The following is a 20,349-nucleotide window of genomic DNA, read 5'->3' on the forward strand; positions in this document are numbered from 1 at the left end:
GTAATTGTGTGGGAAATGCGGCCTTGACTTGAATTGTCTATGAACTGCTCCCCTACAGATTATATTATAAAACTTTCTTCCTTTCTAAAACTTTATCCATGAACTCAGAGAAGGTTGTATAACCATCCGGTATCAATGTGTTGGTTGGCATTTTGCACATTATAATCCCCTCATAGATTATATCATACAAATCCCCTCAAACCCCCTCCCCTAATAGACGTAGAATGAGAAGAAGCACTGCCACAAGGACATTTAATAGCAGACTGTTCAGCATCAAGTGAGGCAGTTGTAACAAATGCAGAAATGTTGGACTGACTTTATTACAAGTATGTGAAGACAATTCAAATGCCAGATAAACTGTGTAGTGCCCTGGCAATCTCGCCAAATCACCTTTGATTTAGAATATATACGGCTTTTCCTGGGTCACATGCAGAAAAATCATAGAGGACGTATGCCCAGCTATAATACAATATCTATTGTTTATAAAAACTCCCTTAGTATAATGATTTGCAAGCTAGTACAAAATACAAATATACAGTATATGATGGAAGACAAACATGGAGTATAGTATGTTACAATGAAAAGACCAGCAACAATATTTCCAATAAATTAGAGTCAGGGGAGCACTAATGTTTTATAGAGATATATTATCAGTAAAGCGATGGCAGTGCACCAGCCTCAGGGCCTGACCCTGAGCTACTCAGACATGATCTATGATAGATATAAAAATGCAAACATAAAGCAACAGCAATGATCCAAACACCTACCCATCCCTCCCCGCCCATTCCTCATGACTTTGTTTAGCTAGTTTTTATCAATTCAGACTCACTCAGTGATCATCAGTCATAGTTCATACTGACACTTGTTAAAGAAGCATCTACTGAATGATGTGTTTTGCCATGTATTGTTATATTCATAATATAACTGTTAAATGCTGACATTGGCCTCATCTTCTTTTGGTATTTGGCCACTGAACAACTGCTGGTCTGCAAGTGCCTTATAGGACAAATTCATTTCTTATTGGGGATGAAGAAACAAATTGCTCCTCTTTCTGTTTTTAGTCTTCCTCGTTTGCAAACCTGCTCTCAGAACTGGTAAGGCGAAACCAGAACATGGACCCTGGCTACATGTTTGGCCTGAAAGATGCGGTCGCTGTACTCAGACATGTCTACATCGACGCTGGTCTCCTGAGGCCCGCGTAGCTGCTGGACCAGAATCAGCTCACCCGTCTGTCTGTCTGAGCGCTGCATGACAAAGATGCCTCTGGAGTTTCCGCCCGCTATGCCAAAGCGCAGGCTATCTGGTCCTGTGCGTCCAGGGGCAGCGGCAGTCGCCATACGGAAAAGTGTGGCAGGGGTCTGCAGGTTGGAAGGCAGAGAGAGGTAGTGGAAGGACACAGTCTTAGGGGCCAGGTGGCAGGAACGGCTGTCCATAGGGCAGGGGTTTCTTTCACACTGACTGTAAGGAAGAAATGCAGCAAACATTAGGCAAAAGGCATTACATGACAAAATGGTAAATGTTTTCCAGTCTCTGTGTGTGTTGCTACATACTGTTGCCATATTGTCATGGAGAAATGGTTATAATATTAATCTATCCCCGTGGGAACTGTTTCTTCATGACTAAAGAGAAGTGACACACATGCCCAGTACATATGAGGCCAAGTGCTCTCAAGTGTTGGATCACAGCAAGCTGAACTTTTTTTCTGTATTATGGGCAGTACATGTTGGAACAAGAGGAAAAAGAGGACATGAGGTTTTCACCTGCATACAAACTTTCATTTGTGCAAACTCAAAAACCCTGCAGGTCACCTTCTCTTCTCACGAACATTAATTTTCTCCCCCTCAATACCACAATAAAGTATATACACATTTTCACAGTCTACTATTTTGCAGTTAGTATACAAGAAATAATAAAGGGCATACACTCAAATGGTTGAACATAGACAATTATACTTTACAGAAAAGAAGAGACATTCCAAAGAAATAAAACAACTTTTAATTTTCTTAGCTCTTCCTTAAGTTGTCTCATTATCATCTATCATTTCATGGGTGGGTTTTATATTTTGAATCCCTATAAACCTAGAACCAGTTTAGAAAAAGTACTTTGTATGAAACTGGGACACAGCCACTGTCTTACTCGACTGCCCTCCTTCTCCCAGTGTTTTCCCAAACATTTATCCATCCTCTTTGCTGGCAGTGGAGCAGTATTTGACCACACTGATGGTTCAGTAGAAGCAGACAGAGCTTTGTTTCATGCTCTTAAATTAGGCTTCTTGCTGATGACTGTCAAACAAGGATATCTGGCTTGGACACAGACATTCTACATGGTCATAAGGAAACAATAATGTCATCTAGTGACGTCCTGTGTGCATATTCTTTGTCAGGAATGATTAGCATCATTGTGATACAGCTATAACCACAGTTTTTTTTTAATTGTCATCATTTCTGTTAGCTATGATGACAATGCACGCACAAAAGTAAGACTTGGGAACATAGGGACATCATTACAGTAATGGGGGCAACATTCAAAGCCAGTCACTCAGACAAGGTTTAAGCAACAGTCAGCATTTTGGTCAGATTATCTCAACCACTTCATGTGGAGGAAAAACTAAAAGTGAATGTACCAAAAAACCCTCCACCATAATACACAGAACACCCAACTACAAGGTTGCAAGTAAAAGGTTGAGCAAGCTGGTCAGGGTTGAACCAGGGAGTTAGCTGGTAAACTTGAGAGATTTGATGTTTACAATAGTTTTAGTACTGGTTTCATCGTTAGACTTGGATTTCTTTACCAAAACAGTTTTGTTAATTTGTTATTGAGGTGTTACTGTTTTGTCAGTTCAGTTATCATGGTCAATTATTTCTACCAATATCAGTGAAGACCAAAAATACCAAAATAAGTCCTGAGTTATGTGCAACATTTGCTATGGAGGCAATTTGAAAGATCTGTTCCTAGTTATTTTTTTACAGCTGTTAACCGACAAAACAAATGACAAACAAACCAAACAAGCCACTTTGGGGTGTATCTACTTACAAGGGTGATGTCTTCACGTAGCTGATGTTGCCATGAGAACTGGGACACTCTGGGTTGACACACTGGAAACCTCCCCCCTTGTTGATGCAATTTGTCCCTCGGCTACAGTTGTGGTGCTGGTTTAAACATTCGTCCACATCTGGAAGACAAAACAGTAGAGGTATGTAAGAAGGAGAAGCGGGAAGCGAGACTTGCCAGACTGACTCCCAGCTTCCTGGTTACCACAGTTTAAGCTGGGGGTGCTGTGCTGTGATTGTTTATTTGGTTTTTTAGTTTAGTCTCCCACAAACCCTCATGTTCTAAAGATCCCTTCTGCTGGGAAAGGGTGAAGTCATTCATTCCACTGGCAAGATTTGCAAGCTTCAGGGGTGCAAATGGAAGTTGTAATGAGGTTTGGGGCCAGTTACCTCGGCAGAAAGTAAAAACTCTGCTGCTAAAAGGCTCCTCGCCTTCATGAATCACAGATATTCCTGTCTAGACCTACCTAACCAACAAGATCTGCAGCCCTGTGACTGGGCCTTTGTCCTCTATTCCCTGTTATCACTCACCCTCACAGTTCCGCCCATCTGGGAGCAACCTGTAGCCAGCTGGGCAGGAACAGTAGTATGAGCCTGGGACATTAACACACTCATGGACACACAACTTCCCTCCTTGGTCCAGCCGGTACACTTCACACTCATTTACATCTGTGAAGAAATCACAAAGACAAATGCATGTAGATGTCTGCCATATTTATGCATCACATAGGCTTTGTGCATACAGAGGCCACAGGTAAGGAGGAAATGTTTGGGATATACAGTTAGTAATGATATATCTCATACAGTTTCCAGCACACTTTGAGGAACCAAGGTAAGTTGTGTCTTTCTCTCAGTGTTACGGTCCCTTAGTTTTGCCCTTTGAGCATCTTGGATATCAACACATTTGGGGAAACAGATGAAAACTTCCAACTAATCACATCTTAAAAGCAACTGAGCTATGACCCAAATTGATGCTAATCAGATTGGGACCTCTTGAGAGGATTATTTTGTTTGTCACAGACTGGTTCTACAGATTATTCCAATTTGTAGCCAGATTAATCACCAGAGGGAGTGAAAGATTCAGCTATTCGGGGATCCTTTCAGCAGGAAACTCGCTAAAACATCTGCTATTTGCCCTGCAGAGGTGCTCCAGGAAGATGCACTGTAGCTGACCTTGCCTCCTTATGAGGAGGTACAGGAAAAGGAGAATTTCACCACAGGGATCAGTTAAGTGACACAGAATTACAGCTCACCCTGACAGATACTGTTGTCAGACGTGCCAGTCATATGAAAGCCTGCATCACAGCTGCAGTGTTGCGCTTGGTTCACTATGGCACAGCGAGGTCTCCGGCTGAATGCTGGGTCGTTCATAACACTCCACTCAGGTGGTGCTGTATAGGGGGAGAAAGTTAAAGACCAGTGCTCCAATTTGAACACATACACAGCAGTGGATCTCTAGTCCTTATTCTCAGAAAGAAATTTTATGTCACTGACCTGTCTGGGTTTGGTGCTGGCAGTGAGAGCCACTCCAGTTCTGAGGACAGGTGCATTTGTACTGATTAACACCTTCTACACAGGTACCTCCATTTTGGCATGGATTACTTGCACACTCACTTATATCTGTGGATAAAGAGGAGCATTATTGCTGCAATTGTTTTTAAGTGGAACCATGTTAATATTTTGTCATAATATGGTGTATACAGACCATAGTCACAAAGTTGAATTGTTTAACAGTCACATTATAACTGCTTCCCTCTGAGATGCATATTCCCGAGCATACAAAAAGACCAGTATAGCTTGAGTTGCAACTGGTGACATTGTTTTAACAACTCTTCATATAAACTTTGCTTACACCTAAAGTTGATATCCATACATGCAGCTGTCTAGTGGTGAAACTTTATCCAGATATATATTATTAGTGTGCTTCTGTCAACCTTGACAGAATAAGAAATACCTTTCTGGGTAACATGCAGAAAAAATGATAGAGGAAGACAGCTTCAGAATAAAGTCTACAGAACAATTTGGCACAGACTCAAAGACTCTAGTGACAACATTGATTGGTCAAAATTGAGTCTGCAGCTCTATTTAGCAGAACAGTTTGACACTTGCAAAGAAATGCAGAAACAGAAATGAAAGAGCCTCTATAAGTCCTTCTTGTTTGTCATCTATCTACAGAGCAGCAAAGACTATCCACCCAGTTTAGTAACTGATACTTAAGAATGAGAAAGTAGCACTGTCATTATGGGAACAAGACGTCAGCAGTAAGTCAGTGATGCCCTTTTATTTGTTCCATGTGTAGATAAGTAGCAGTGAGCTCCATGGAATCTAATGAGGATCATTTTTAAAGTGCATGTTTAAAAAAATCTATGTTTACTCATATTTTGCCTTTATTGTAGTGATGATTCGAAGGGTTTTCCTTTAAGCAAAGCAAAGAGCTGCAAAGTAATTTTCTGTCTGCACATTCTCAATAAGTTCCCATAAATTTCTCAGGATTACAGTAATTCTATTCTTACTTTATGCAGAATTCAATGAAAATTTGTTATAAGTGCTTCTATGGTCTCATTTTGAACATGTGCAAAGTCTTATTACTTTAAATACCATTGGCCATTAGTAAGGGCCCAGCAATGGTTAATATTCTGATGCTAAAATTTTCCTGTACCTACTACTGAATACACACTGGTGACATCTAATTATGTAGTGTATAAAGCACAGATCCTCACCAATGTAGAGTTTTTCTACTTATTCGTGATTAATTAATCATCAAACAGTGGCCAAGAAGATGATCAACCTGTATAAAATATACTCCCTTTTATATCTGCATACAGATATACTACAAAATGTGAACTGTTGACAACCTACAGTAAAATGACCTTTCACTCTAAAACCTGTTGTGTTTGTCAAACTTAGGAAACAAGTGGATAGACCATGATAGTCCATGATGTCCTATGATTTTTGGAACTGTAGCCAATTCTTAAAACTTGTGCAGATGTTCAAATAATGATGTAGTCACTGCTCTTTGAGCTCCTTCACTGAGGCCACAGTATACTGGATGACAACCAATCCCTTTAATGGTCATTTGGCCTCTCCGGGGTCCAACACAGGGACATAACATAAAAGGGCCCACTTTTTTCCGCTATATATTTTTAAACTCTTTTTTAAGGTTTTCACACTCAGTACTGCTTTTAAGCATGACTAAACTCAGACCTCTTCTGCTGGGCTGAAACACATGAATAGGGATAATCCTGTGCAGAGTCAAGGCTTTTCATGTTGTTTTAACCGTGAATGTCAATAAATGTATGCACATGTTCGACTGAGTGTGCCACTTGAAATCTTTTGAAGCGTGCCACTAGCACAGGCTGAAGGGGGCCATCAATAGCATGCTTAGCATACTTCTGTGCTATCAGACCATGGTGTGGATATAATGTCTGGACCTAACCCCGTCCAGTGGGACTACTGTCAAAGAAGCAGGGAAACATGAGCAGAGGGTGTTACAGTAGCCTAGCCACTGCTGTTCACGAGTAGAGACCTGAAAGTGAGGCGCCCTACAGTGGAATGCAGTACAGGTATTGCTTCTGTTTAATGCCTTTTTAACGAGGGCTTCATTCAGTAGGCTGAGGAACTCAAGCCACTCTAAAGAATAGCTCTTTTCTTTGCCTGTTATCTGTGTGTGCGAGTGTGTGTGTGTGTGTGTGTGAGTAAGGAGCCCAGTTTGGTTTATGGCTGCTGTCTGTTTCAGTCTGGCTTTGAGACATTGCTAAGCCCAACATTGCCCTAAATGGGTGAATAATGTAGACACATAGCAGTCTGGCCTCAAAATATTCCACCTAATTATGCATATGTGGTAATGGATGGGCAGTGCTATGTGGAGAAAGTCATGGGACTCTAAAACTCTGTATTCCACAGGTTGGTTAGTTGCTGTATCCTGTTCAGCAAACTATAAACTCCAGCTGAGGCTCACCTTTACAGATGGCACTGACGCCTGTCCAGGTACCATTGTCCTGGCAAACACGCGTGGAAGAACCAACAAGATGGTAGCCCTGGGAACAAGTGAAATGGACCTCATGTCCAACAAAATACTTCGAGCCGAACTTGGTTCCATGAGCAGGGGCTTCAAGGGAGGGGCAGGTGGTGGAAGCTGCAGGAGGGAGACAGAGAACATGAGAGGAAGGCTGGTCACATGTGGCGAGAGCCTCCCGACATCCTCTGGCATTCTCTGCCTGGGGATATACACGTGTCAAGTAGAAAGCCTTCATGGGAAAGGACTGTTCAAATGCCTCATTTACAGTCAACTAGTAGAGAACAGAATTGCACAAGCAGCCACATGCTATGTTATTTTGCAAGTGGAAAGTTTAATGCTTGTATAACATAAAATGTACATTATATAACATTGTGAATGGATAACATTTTTTTTACTTTTATGACTCTTTTTGCTTTCACCAACTTGGAAGACTGTAAGAAAATGTTTCCTATTCTTTCAACCGCAAGTGAAAATGTACTTTACAGAATGTATGATAAGTCTCACACAGCCAAACCTCAATCATGTCCAGCTATTAATTCTAGTACAAAAACAACCAATTTTCTCCACGTGTGTCATTTTTTGGCCAGTTTTTTTAGAGTCAGATCTTTTCCAGATCATTATTATCTTCACAGCCGAGGTCACGCTACACAAGAAAACAATGTGAGAAATATTTTGTTTAGGGTGAGGAATATATCAATTATAGAAATATCTAAAACCAAAAGCTGACATATTATAAGTATATTTTGGGATTTGATCATGCTCTAAGCATTTAAAGCAGGTGGTGCCATGACTTTACTTCTGTTTTTTGTTTTCTTGAGACTTTATTGCCGCACATGTAAAATATCAGCTCCTTCCTGTCGTGCCAAGTGCTCTCCGTGGAGTTACGACTGCATTGGTCTATCACTAACAAACTGCCCTCAGTGTTTGCTGCCAAACAACACAATTCCACAAATCCACTTCCCCTGTGAAGCTCTTTAACGGAGATGGATTTACGCTGCTTGATGGATCTAAAATCTTTTAATACAAGATGCCATCACTGGTTTTCACTGCATGACCAACTGAATTTTCCAAAAATGGAGCAAATTAGGTCACTGGACTCTTTAGGTTATCCAGTAGAGACTTCAAATTACATACTGTGTGTTTATATCATCAGTGGAGCAATTCTCAACACCTATTCGATATGGTAATTGGACAGCAGATACAATAAGCATGAATGCCTGTTAAAATAAGACCATAAAATCAATTGAATTAAATTAGTAAAAGACTTTTAGTAAAACACGGACATTGCATAAATATGCAGTGTATTACTTTGATGCTACAATCAGTCCTAAAGTAAGTAGATACGGATATTTTATACCTAAAATTGACAGATAAAAAGAAAATGTTAGACACGGTCTAAAAAAAATCATGCTTCTATTAGAATTACAGTTTTTTCACATATTTATTCATTTCTAAGAGCAATTACATTAATGTTTAGAACTATATCTTTTAATTCGCCTATTGTTCGCCTACTATGACCAGTGAGACCATCTGCTGCAAAAAAGGGCCAGTACAGATGACAGCGAAGATGATTATGATGAAGACCAGTGTGTTGGTAATGGTGGTGCTGGTGTGTGATGTCAAATTATTACGCACAAGCTGACTGGTCTGCTTGAGGCAACTTGGAGACAGAGTTCTGAAGCGCTGCCAGCTTTGACTTCATGATCCTGAGGCCCTCTGTAAATCGCATCTCCTGGCCTTTCAGGAACTTCTCCATCTGACGGAGCACCCCAACCACCTGGTGCTTATCCATGCACGTCTGAGAATAAAGCGTGAGCACCGTGAGCAGAATTAAGACTTATAAAGGTATCTTGGCAAAACATTTTAAAATGCATGGACTTTTATGAATTAGAAAATGAGTGCTGGAATAAGATTACCTCAGTTTAACGGTCATAAAACACAAAACATGAGTGATAAATAAACACTGATGTGCAGCTGGGGAGCATGATGTAATTGAAACTAAACCCATCCTATTGGAGGGCACATGGTCATTATGGTTACATTTGTATCAAAATATATTATGTAACACTGACAAGCTGTATTAGATGTTTTTCTGCCCTTGCATTATACTGTAACTCCACATTATTTCTTTCACTTATATTTATTTTTACTCTTCTCTGTTTTCCATTAGACCTCATTGCAAACACGTGTGAGATATTCCAGGCCGACCATCTCACTTCTTCTCTCCCTCTCCCCTTTTCAGTCTTACTGCAGACACAGCTGGACAAAAGCTGTCTGGCAGATGTCAGCGGGACCTAAGTCTAAAATGCTGCTCCTCTGTATATTTTTGCATGGCAGTAGGAGAGCCCATGCTCAGTGGATAATCCTGACTGGGCAGACTCATAATAACATGAGTGCCACTGGCAGTTACTGAGAGAGAAGGCTTGTCAAGCCATTACAAAGTTCCTGAGAGAAAGTGCCTCTAATCCTTTCAGGATGGTTTAATAATCACATGCAATTTCTCAGAGCAGCATACCTTAAATTCCTGCACTGGCATTTGGAGGACTCTGTACAATAGCGACTAGCTTTAATGTATTCAGATTCATTGTGCACATAGTTTGGACCAGTGCTGCACGTAATGTGCAATTGTGTGTTCAAGGTACTGGTTGCCACTGTAGGGAAATGCTCACTTGTGTAGAGAAAATGATAAGCTCGTGTGATTATTTAATGATAGTCAGTTGCGCAATTAACCCTTGATTGAGTAGCACTTCAAGTAATGTTGTATATAGGAACGATTTTCTGTAAACCACCTTGTATTTGGACATTTTGTATCCTGCAAAACTATTAATGTGTGTGTGAGTCTGTGTGTGTGTGTGTGTGTGTGTGTGTGTGTTGTATAGTCAGTCTTGTCAATCCTCAATTTCTTGCAAAACTTAAGCTTAACGCATAATCAGAGGATATAATTAAGGCATTAAAATGAACGACTCTTTATCAAATATAGGTGTTAAATGTTATAGAGTATCACACTTATCACACCATTTTGTCCAGATCGTAAATTATTCTTACCTGAACGGCAGCATGACCACTCTGGATGGTTGTCAAACACAGCAAAATCAAACACCTGCGTCGAAACGCCAGTTCCATCTCTGAAGGTCCAGTAAAGTTACACTGTTCACTGCTGATATGTTCCAAGATCTAGAAGAATGAGTGTTATTGTAGTGCTTCGATCAAATCCAAAAACGGTTATGTCAGGCAAAGTTGCATCCTCGGGTCTAATGGCAGAGTTTGGTAGGTGCTCATCAGATGTCAGAGACAGAGATGCGCTCCTGTCTCCGGAGCTACACTGTAAGAGGTTTCAGCCTCTGGGCTCTACACGCCACCTAAGTTTCCTCCGGCAAAAATCCCTCCCACCTCCACGGTCCCACACGAGTTTTTTTCTTCTTACATCTCTCTGTTACCGACACGCACACGTCTCACACAACATAATCTCAAATTACTTGTATTATAATTAAATAGTTCATGCGTTTTTACGCGCAGTTAAAGGTGAAATAATTGATTAATTTTTTTAAGTATTTTTATCTCTTCAGAGTAAAGTTTCCTCAGAATATGATGCTGGTCATTAGGAAACATGTCGCTGCTCCGAGTCTCTGCCTGAGCCTCCTAAAACACACCTACACTGACAGGTATGTCTGCTGCGCCTCAGCCCGACGCATTTGTAGAGGCGCAGCTACACCTGGTGGTCGGTACCGGGGCTGAACGAGCGCGAGAAGTCGAGCTCCTCGAACGGTCCGCGCGCGGTTATGCGTGCGCGTGCATGAGCTCTGTAAGCTTTAAAAAAAAGGAAAGAAATACGTAGCCACTAATAAAGCGATAAAAACGCACTTCTGCGCCTATTTTGACTTTAAAGTACCACAAACTATAAGTGCGTAAGTCAGAAAAGGAAACAATGAGCCGCTTCACTGTGGCAGAGTTTAAAAATAATTGACATTGCTTTTAGCCAATCAGAGTCACAGCTCGCTGCACCCCCGTGCGATGTTTGACCAATCCCTGACGCGGGTTTGTTGTATTCAGGTTAGATAGATCCGCATGGGGCTATATATAGCTGGGAGACTACATGGGCGAGAAATGTGCTGCAGAACTCAGAAGCCATTTTGAGATGAGGTCCCTGTTGAGAAAGCCTATGAAGATGCAGAAATCAGCGAACATGGTTACATTTCTGTCTGTTTCTCCCTCCGTCTCCTCTGTTGCACCATGGCAGCTGTCAACCGACGGGACATTAGCAAAGCGGGGTATCAAGCTGTGCTCCCAGAGTTAAAACGTCATTGATATGAAAGAGGAGGGTGTCTGTTTACTGTCTCTGTCGAGACATGTAACACCGTGAGTTTTTTCCAGTCTGAAATCTTCCAGCATCTCTCACAACCCAACGTCTCCTTGTGTTACTGAGTTAATTCACTCTTGTACCGGAGAGAAGGGAGGCAGATCCGCTTTCCAATGGCTTCTGTGAGCCTTGTTTCCAGTCCCCCAGCCCCTGTTCTTGACAAAAACATGACAGACTCTGAGCTTGCAGGGGATGAAAGGTCGAGTAACATTCTTATGCAATTCTTAATACGCTCATCTGTGCGTTTCAGTGCTGTGGGTCTACATGCTTGTGTTACTGTTTTATTTTTTTCACAATGAATTGCAAGGTATAGAGACATTTCCACGGTTTCCCCACCCCCCCTCTCAAAAATCTTTGCATGCCTCTTTGGTGCACTTGAGTTGTCCACGTAGCCTAGATTTCCCATCACCGTGTCGATAACACTCATTTATGATCATTTCCATGCAAGATTGCAGACCTCATCGTTTGTGTTGTTGTGTTACTGGGGCGGATTCATGGTTTCATTGTTGCCATCTGCAGGAGACTATGCAAATGACTGAGATGTAAATGCCACGCCCATCCTCGTACTGTACTCCCCCTACCGGACACCTACCAGTACTGCAGGAGCTGGGTTCACGCAGGGTTGAGGTTATGTGCTGCTGCTGGGTTTAGGCCATGCCTGTGTCGTTGTGATGGGTCTGTCCAGCAGGATTGTCAGAGCATGTGAACAAAGAGAGAAATGAATTTGCCCTGATCAAACACCAGCACCAGGTGATTAGATTTAACCAAAGAAGATGAACCACCTGGCGTAGTGTTGGGATGGAGGGAAATCTTAATGGCTTATCATACATGCCTCAGTCTGGGTATCTGTTACCTCTTATATATTGACACCACTGCTTTAAGTTTTTAAAATGATTTGGAAAAATCATGCAGAATTGCACTGGGGACACTTGCAGTGGTCAGTAAGGAGATTTGGTGTTATTGTGTTACTATATGTTACCGCTGTAAAATACATATTTCCGTAATCATCAAATAGTTATGTTGGGATGTTTGTATACCATCCTTATCACAAGTATTCCAGCAGTGATGATAGTGTCTGCTGTTTGCCTGGACTTATCATTATTCAGATTGGTGTAATAAATGTGAAAATAGTTTAGGGTAGTTTTATGTCATTTTCCCCATATTAAAAATATTTAAGTTGCAAATATCTAATATTGGCTCATCAAGTCCATGCTGCTTTAAGGAACTAGTATGACGCTGAAGTCTAATCTGGTGGTAGGAAGAGGAGGACGGTGTTTGTGTAAACAGACCTGAAACAGTGGGTGGTCATTTTTACCTGTTTCATAGTGTTTTTGTTTCTTGTTTCTACCTGCATTATGTTTTAAAGCAGCTGACAATATGTTATGGATATAATAACAACACTGAAATACCACTTTCATGAGCAGTATTTTTACTAAACATTTTAGGATATACTTTTACATGAAGTACTTGCTGTTATGCATATATTACTATAAAGTAGTATGTATTACTGTCACTTTTAAATATTAGAATCACAACCAGTAAAGGAGTCCTGTACAAATCGAACCAAAGGTTTCAGAAGCTTGTTTGTAACTGTAATTTAGTGTTATAACCAGTTCACCTTTACAGTCCATGTCTGAAATGTGACAGATTACCAAAATAGCGTGTATTTAGTAGACACATAAAACTAACGCAGTCTGATGCTACAGTCTTCCTTTATGAAGGTAGTAATGGTCCCTTCTTATTTAAACTGTTTTAGAGGTGTTGATTTACCTGCATGATCATTTCTGAAAAAAAGACATGATCATGCTGAAAAGGTATTTTGTGGTGCTCTTGATGGATGGTTTTATTATTTTGCCCAACCTATTTATTGTAATGCCAGCAGGTTATATAACAGAAACAACTCTGTATAATTATGTAGCATTAGACTGTGTAGTTAGGTATTCCTAATAAACTGCCAACTGAGAATATGTGATGTATTCACCAGGTCAGTTGTCTTTCAGAAACACATCCAATGCAGACACACAGGGGTTGCAGGTGGTGCAGAAAACTGACAGTTCTGACATCCTGATCATTACAGTAATAAAGTTTAGAGTAGAATGTCCTAATACTGGTATAGATTTTCTGGCTTTTAGATAGTTTCGGTCATGGTTACTGGTATTACCTTGGAGCAATCCTACAGGAGTCAGGACGCAGACATTTCAGCTTGCTAAAATTTGGAAATTATATCAAAATAGGAATAGTTGATTTTTATTTCAGTAATAGTGGTCATTGGTCATACAATTTTTATGAACCTAAATAAAACATAGCCCATCTCTGACTGCAAACTGTCAAGTTTTCATAACAAACTGGTTCAAAGGAAATAAAATCTTAGACTTTAATTAACATGTTTCCATACAGTAAGGGATCAGGGAGCACTGTACACTGTCTTAATATTTGATACCTCTTCCAAGGGAAGGCTGAAGACACACTTTTATTATAATGTTATTTTTTTTTAGTTGTGAAAAGGTGGTGAAAATGTCTGAGGCTGACACAGAGCAGTATTTAAACCCTTATAGCTATACTCACTGCACTGTTTGTTTTTTTTTTTTTTTAGAGAGGACGGTGAGCTGGAAGATGGAGAAATAGATGATGAAGGGATTGGAATTGAAGAAGAAAACAAAGAGACTGTCGAGGTGAATGAAGACAAAGAGAAGGAAAAGGAAAAAGAAAAAGACAAGGCTAAAGAAAAAGAAGAAAAAACTCACAGACACTCCAGGAAACGGTACAAGAAGACCAGAGAGAAGAGGAGGTCAAAAAGGAGGAGACGTGACAGACAGAAAGTAAGAAGCTGTTGCACCATAATATAATACACTACCACTTCAGTTAGGGCATGCATGTAAACTACTTGGACTAAATTAGAACTGACTTTGATGTTGTTTCTCCTTTTTTCTCCTCAGCACCACTCCCCGTCTAGCAGCTCCAGCACTGACAGCTATGACTCTGACTACGACCGACCAGAAAGGCCCAAAAACAGGAAGAGCAAGGGATCTAGCCGTGAGTCTGATGACCAGTCCACTCGGGTGAGTTAATCACTGTTGCCGCACTGTTACTTAACAATCATGTAATCATTGGTGTGTAATGCTTTGTTTTGTGTTTTTTTTTCTTGGACTGCTCATTTGTCAGCACGGACGGGATTCAAAGGGAAGTCACGGCAACTCACAGAAGTCCCCGCCGCGCAAGAGCAGCGATTTTGATAAATACAGTGACTACAGCGATGACAAGTATGACTATAATGAAGAGGAGGACGATTATGAAGACGAAATGTCTGAGTATCAGCAGTCAAAAGATTTATCCTCCCCAAGTCAGGGAAAGGGACGACATGCTAAAGAGCAAATGAAGAGAGGAGGCATGAGGGGGATGAAACACCAGCAGTGTATGAAAATCATTCACATTTTCTAATCACAGAATCTGATAATTTTTCATTTACTTTGAATGTTCCAAGAGTCAACACAATTAGTAAATGTAATGTTTTGCATCAAGAGAGTAGAGAGTTTGATCAGTTCTTTTAAAATGTCACTTTTAGTTGGGCAGAGGGGAAGAGGTAGAGGGAGTGGACCAGGAAGGGGGCGTGGGATGCTCAACAAGAACAAAAAGCTGAAGGGAAAACCATGGGGAGGACGTGGGCGAGGCCGAGGAGGAGACCAGGGCATGGAAGACACTGCACTGGTAAATATGCCCCTAAAATTCAACCAGATATTTTAATATTATGGTAATTACGGTAAATGGAGTACACTTTTTGTGTTTTTCAAGGTTAATAAGTCGGACATCGGTTGACTCTATTAAGGGACGCTTTACTCTACCACCTAATTCACTGCCTCCTAATAATTATATTATTTTATCAGTAATGGGGAGTTAAGCTACGGTACAGCATGTATAATATTTTAGTGTTTGCATCCTAACTTGAGATATATTTGTTTAAAAATGAACAGTGAAAGTTGTGAGAGTCAAAACCTAGACCATATCTTTTTGTTTATTTTGTGTCACAGGAAGGAAAAAATTCTTCTGGTTTTCAGAAAAAACGGCCAATTATGAGCAAGGAGTTTATCAGTCAGCACACAGTCGAACACAATGGTAGATACATCTGCAAGTATTTCCTGGAAGGTCGATGCATCAAGGTGTGCTCGTACTAAAGTTTTTTTTTTTTTTTAAATGTAAGCCATTTCTGCTCAATTATTTGAAAATAATCTGATCTCAATTTGAAAAATAAAATGATTTTTTTCTCCATACAGGGGGAACAGTGCAAGTTTGAACATGACCTTGTTGTACCAGATAAGAAAAAGGAACTTTGTAAATTTTACCTCCAAGGATATTGCAGTAAAGGAGATAATTGCATTTACATGCACAATATCCTTCACTATTGAAAACGAGTGTTGTATAATTAACTGAAGTCTCTTCTACCCTTTAAAACAGAGGTCACCAACCCTGGTCCTCCAGGCCCACTGCCCTACCCACTGCTCATTACCTGGATCACATGTACTCAGCCAGTCGAAAACTGGAATTGCAGGGAAAGTTAGAAAACAAGCAGGACAGTGGGCCTCGAGGACCAGGGTTGGTGACCCCTGATTTTAAAAACTCCTCTTCCTTAACCTGTGATTGCACATGAATATCCCTGCAAGTTCTTTCACACTGGAGCCAAATGTTATCAAGGAGACAACTGCAAATTTTCCCATGAGCCTTTGACTGATGTGACCAAAGAATTGCTTGATAAGGTAAGGCAAAAATGAGGTGATTTTGATTTATATGGCAAGATATTCATCCCTCTCATGGTAAGCAGTTGTCTGATTCTGCTTTCTGACTCATTTGTCAGATAATTAACACTGAAGAGGAGAATGCTCGTGAAGATGAGTTGGAGCTAGAGGATCTGAGAAAGCAGGGTATCGCCCCACTCCCGAAGCCGCCTCCTGGTGTGGGGTTGCTGCCGACTCCGGGTCAGAGTAGTCCTAATGATGGAACTTCTAGCCAAGTGGGGAAGAAAATCCCCTCCCTTTTTGAAATTAAGGTTCAACCTACAGTAGACCTGGCACAAAAAATCGCTCTGAGGTAACCAAAATAATCTGTGAAATCAAACTGTGATGCATGCATGGAGGTTATCCTGGACCAAACTGTGCACTTTGTTTTTCAGTGGATCCAACTTCTCACAGAATCAAGGTGAAGGTGCAAATCCATTCAGTGGAGGTTCAGAGGACACACAGAGTGGAGGTGTGGTGCCTTCAGGCTCCTCTGTCCCTTCTGTGCCTCCCTCTGGATCACCTGGTCCCATGGGTCACCCCATTGGCCCACCCATGCCACAGAGCCCCCCAGGACAGATCCAGTCACATGGATTTCCAATGCAGCCACCTATCCCCTCTGGCCCACCACCCCCCTTCCATGGAAACCAACCCAGTATGAACCCTCCAATGAATATGCAGAGGCCTCCATTCCCTCCTATGCCAGATATACAGATGATGCAAAATCTCTTCCCGTTCCCGTCACCGAGTCAGAACCCAGTAGAGTTCTTTGGCAGCTTGCTCCGAAACCAGACCATGGGTCAACAAGGAGGTGAGACTCATATTAATACCCCGTAGGTACGTTACCTGTCGTAGAAATTGCCAAATGTTCTTTTGCTTTATTTAATGTTGTAGATCCTGGTCTGGCATTTATACAGAACCTCCAGCAGCAGATGGGTGCAGAATCACAGTTGCAGTCCTTACCACCAGCGGTACAGAAAGCCATTTTTTTACACCTGACACAGCAGCAGCAGCAAGAGACACATCCACAGGGGAGTGAGCCACAGACAGCAGAGGGCCAGGATGACAACAGTGGAAACAGAGGTACTTGCCCAAGTGCTAGAGGCAGGTTTGCAGAATTAAGACAAAACACCCCCGGAAATGGACTGACCACCCTGGAAAAGTATCCAAATATCTCAGTAAACCTTCTTTTTAAAAGGTGTTAGTAATTTACAAAAGTGTTCTGAGAGAACAAGCATTTAAATATGAATTCATCTTTTTTTCCAGATGAGACTACAAACTGGTACTCGAGTGATGAGGAGGATGGGAGCTGCGTTGCCTCCATCCTAAAATCTCTGAAGAAGCAGAGTGAGATGAAGCAGTCTCAGTCCAACCCGCCCCAGGCTGCTCCGGTGACTCCACCACTGGGTGACCCACGGCTTGTGAAAGAAAGGCCCCCACCGAGTGACCCACGCATGAAGATGGACCCTCGCCAGCGACCCCCTGATGTGAAAAAGGAGTCGGATGGAGCTGCAGATCCACGCCTCTCCAGAGACCCCAGGAAGATGAGACCAATGGAGACAAGTTCCTCTCGCCAGCACAGCCACCCTGTTCCCGCGAAGCCTCCTGCAGGAGAGGAAGATGATGAAGGAGAGCGGGAGCTCAGGGACAGAGCTGTTCTCATCCCCCTAGATGCCAGCCCCAGTGTGGTGCTGCGAGACCCTCGTTGCCAGTTAAAGCAGTTCAGCCACATTCGAGTGGACATTCTGCTCCAGCGACCTGCCTTTGCTCAAACAGTGGTATGGGCCCCTGAAGACCTCATCCCTTCTCTGGTACCCAAACAGGAACACTCCATCAACCTCCCCCTTCCACCTCTGATTGCCGATGCTCAGATGAACCGAGCAAGCCTGCCCGATCATCCCCCAGTTTCAAGCCCTCCACCGTCAGACCCCAGACTGGCAGCTGCACGTTTGAAGGAACGTATAGGTCGATTGCCTTCTGGATCTCTAGAGTTTCGATCTGAGAGACCTGTAGATCCTCGCCAGCAAAAGACTGTGGACCCCAGACTCAAGCGTACAGGAAGTCTGGACTCCAAGCTGCTTGGTCAGAAAGAGCCATCCTCTGGGAGTGGAGTTGTTGATCCCAGGTTACAGAAAGCAAGTGGCAGCTCCTCTCCTCATGCTGTTCGAGCCAAGACAGAGCCTGAGCGGCTGCCACCTTATGCCCCCCGCTTGGCATCCTCTGGAGTAGGACTAGAGAGCCCTACGACAATTCTTGGCGGCATCAGTCTGTATGATCCTCGTACTCAAACAGAGCAGGCACAGAAGGAGCAGGTAGAGGCTCCTAAAAAGACTGGGATTCTGAAACACCCTGCAAAGAAAGACAATACTGCTCCACTATCACTCTCGCCAACCCAACGAAGTGGCTCTTTTGAGGAGACCAAAAGTGTAGATGTTGCGTCAGATCACATTTCACCTTCCAGTTCTCCCACAGTGCCTCCTTCCTCACCTGTCAAGCCCCCAGCAGTTCATAATCTCCCCATCCAGGCACTGGCTGGGCTTATCCGACCCCAGTACACTGACCCCAGACAGGCCAAACTAGGAGGACCGAGCTCTACAGGAACACAAGAAGAGGCAGAGGATAAGAAGGAGCCAGATGAGGCCGTGGAGGAGGAACCAAAACAGGATGATCTAGAGGAGGAGGCAGATGACAGGACGCTTAAAGATGTGTTCAAGACCTTTGATCCCACTGCTTCCCCTTTCTGTCAGTAAACACTCCAGTTTGAAAATACATCTATTCATCTTTATTTAGCTTTACATGAATCTATTTATTTCTGTATATAAATGACCTTGTATAGAGTCACATATTAATACTAGTGAACCACAGATCTGTCAGTATGGAGATGATGCTGGATATGTGCTGGACATACACAGAATGGGTACTGTAAACATAATCATATTAATGTGGACATGTGTTTTGAAAAGTGTGTATGTCAAGGTCTTGGAAATTTATATATATATATATATATGTTCTAAAAATTCACAAAGAACTGACCAATATGTTATTACTAAACTCTACCCTGTAGAATAGACCATTCATTCAGTCCAAATGCAGTCAATCAAACAAAAGTATTCTCTGGAGAATGTGTGTATTTACATATGAATTCAAATATACTTTTTATATTTATGCTCACATTTGTTTTAAGGTTAAGGGATTTTAAGTCGATTGATGTTTTCTTGACCATTTACATTTTTTACCACACACTTATCACTTGTGATTAGTCAAACATGATCAAAACAGGACCCCTGCAGGTACTTTTTACTGTAACTTTGCCAGAAAAGACACATGTGCTGATGTTGAGATGCAGGTGTGCATCAGTTGCCTGAACTACATGCAGCAATAACTGATTGCTGTTCCCTTTTGCGGTTTTTTAAATTAAATACTATTAAACTAGCTTACATGATTTGTTTAATATGGGACGGTTCCCTTCTTAGCTGAGAAGAAATGTCATTTTGCAACATTGCAGCCGTTCAAGTTTTGTACATTGCTGAACTTCATTTCAAGTGTCCTAAATGCTTTGAGGTTGTAACTGTAACTTTTCTAACTTGCTAACCTAACAGTAACGACAGCATATTGTGTAAATGAATATCAACTGTAAATCCTCATAAGAGTCACTGCTGACAAGCTTGTAAGTAGCTCTTGGAGCATCCTTCACTTGTTTTGAAAACATGACATCAGAGTATGAAAACAAGAAAGTATTCTAGTGTATTATACAAGGAAATACTGTCTTGGTAACCTTGCAGGTATATTATGGTAAATGTCTTTAAGGTAAGCTAATCTTGTTGGACTGAAATTAAGCTATTTTTTATTGTTTTCATAATTCACATTGTAAATGCTTATTTTGTATCACATGTACAGTGTGTTTTTTGAGTGTTATAACGAATAGTACTTTATTTTTTCCCTGTCAGTATGGTGGTAATGGTTGTGATAATATTGTATGACATTTTAACAATGCATATGCCTGTCATATTTCAGTGAATTTATTGTATGTGAAATAAAGAGATCAGTTTTACTTCAGAATTGAAGTTACAATGTCTCATTGTAAACCCATAGGAGGCCATGGTAACAAAAAGGTACTGGAAAGTTTCCTAAACAGCTTTTTCCTTGACTTTACCTCAT

The 20,349-nt window shown here is 41.5% G+C and overlaps 2 protein-coding genes across 3 annotated transcripts; one reads left to right on the forward strand and one right to left on the reverse strand.

The window, feature by feature from the left end:
- Positions 1–385: 385 nt before the first annotated feature.
- On the reverse strand, positions 386–10,514 carry fbln7 (fibulin 7). Its single transcript, XM_026310168.1, has 8 exons — positions 10,114–10,514; positions 8,704–8,866; positions 7,009–7,185; positions 4,545–4,670; positions 4,304–4,441; positions 3,582–3,719; positions 3,034–3,172; positions 386–1,458 (listed from the first exon to the last, which is right to left on the reverse strand). The coding sequence occupies exons 1-8, from the start codon at positions 10,189–10,191 to the stop codon at positions 1,086–1,088; spliced, it is 1,332 nt and encodes a 443-aa protein (XP_026165953.1). The 5' UTR covers positions 10,192–10,514; the 3' UTR covers positions 386–1,085.
- Positions 10,515–11,186: 672 nt separating this feature from the next.
- On the forward strand, positions 11,187–19,456 carry zc3h6 (zinc finger CCCH-type containing 6). 2 transcript variants are annotated; one of them, XM_026310158.1, is made up of 12 exons: positions 11,187–11,624; positions 14,019–14,244; positions 14,362–14,484; positions 14,588–14,837; positions 14,988–15,130; positions 15,451–15,579; positions 15,694–15,808; positions 16,064–16,173; positions 16,272–16,504; positions 16,587–17,002; positions 17,086–17,274; positions 17,458–19,456. In XM_026310158.1, exons 1-12 carry the CDS (start codon positions 11,539–11,541, stop codon positions 18,939–18,941), a joined length of 3,504 nt encoding a protein of 1,167 aa, XP_026165943.1. In that variant the 5' UTR covers positions 11,187–11,538; the 3' UTR covers positions 18,942–19,456. The 2 variants fall into 2 exon arrangements, with proteins under 2 accessions (XP_026165943.1, XP_026165944.1); XM_026310159.1 differs by having other exon boundaries at positions 11,187–11,424.
- The last annotated feature ends 893 nt before the right edge of the window (positions 19,457–20,349 follow it).

This window comes from Mastacembelus armatus, chromosome 15 (genome assembly GCF_900324485.2).
Source record: "Mastacembelus armatus chromosome 15, fMasArm1.2, whole genome shotgun sequence".
NCBI classification, from domain to species: Eukaryota; Metazoa; Chordata; class Actinopteri; order Synbranchiformes; family Mastacembelidae; genus Mastacembelus; species Mastacembelus armatus.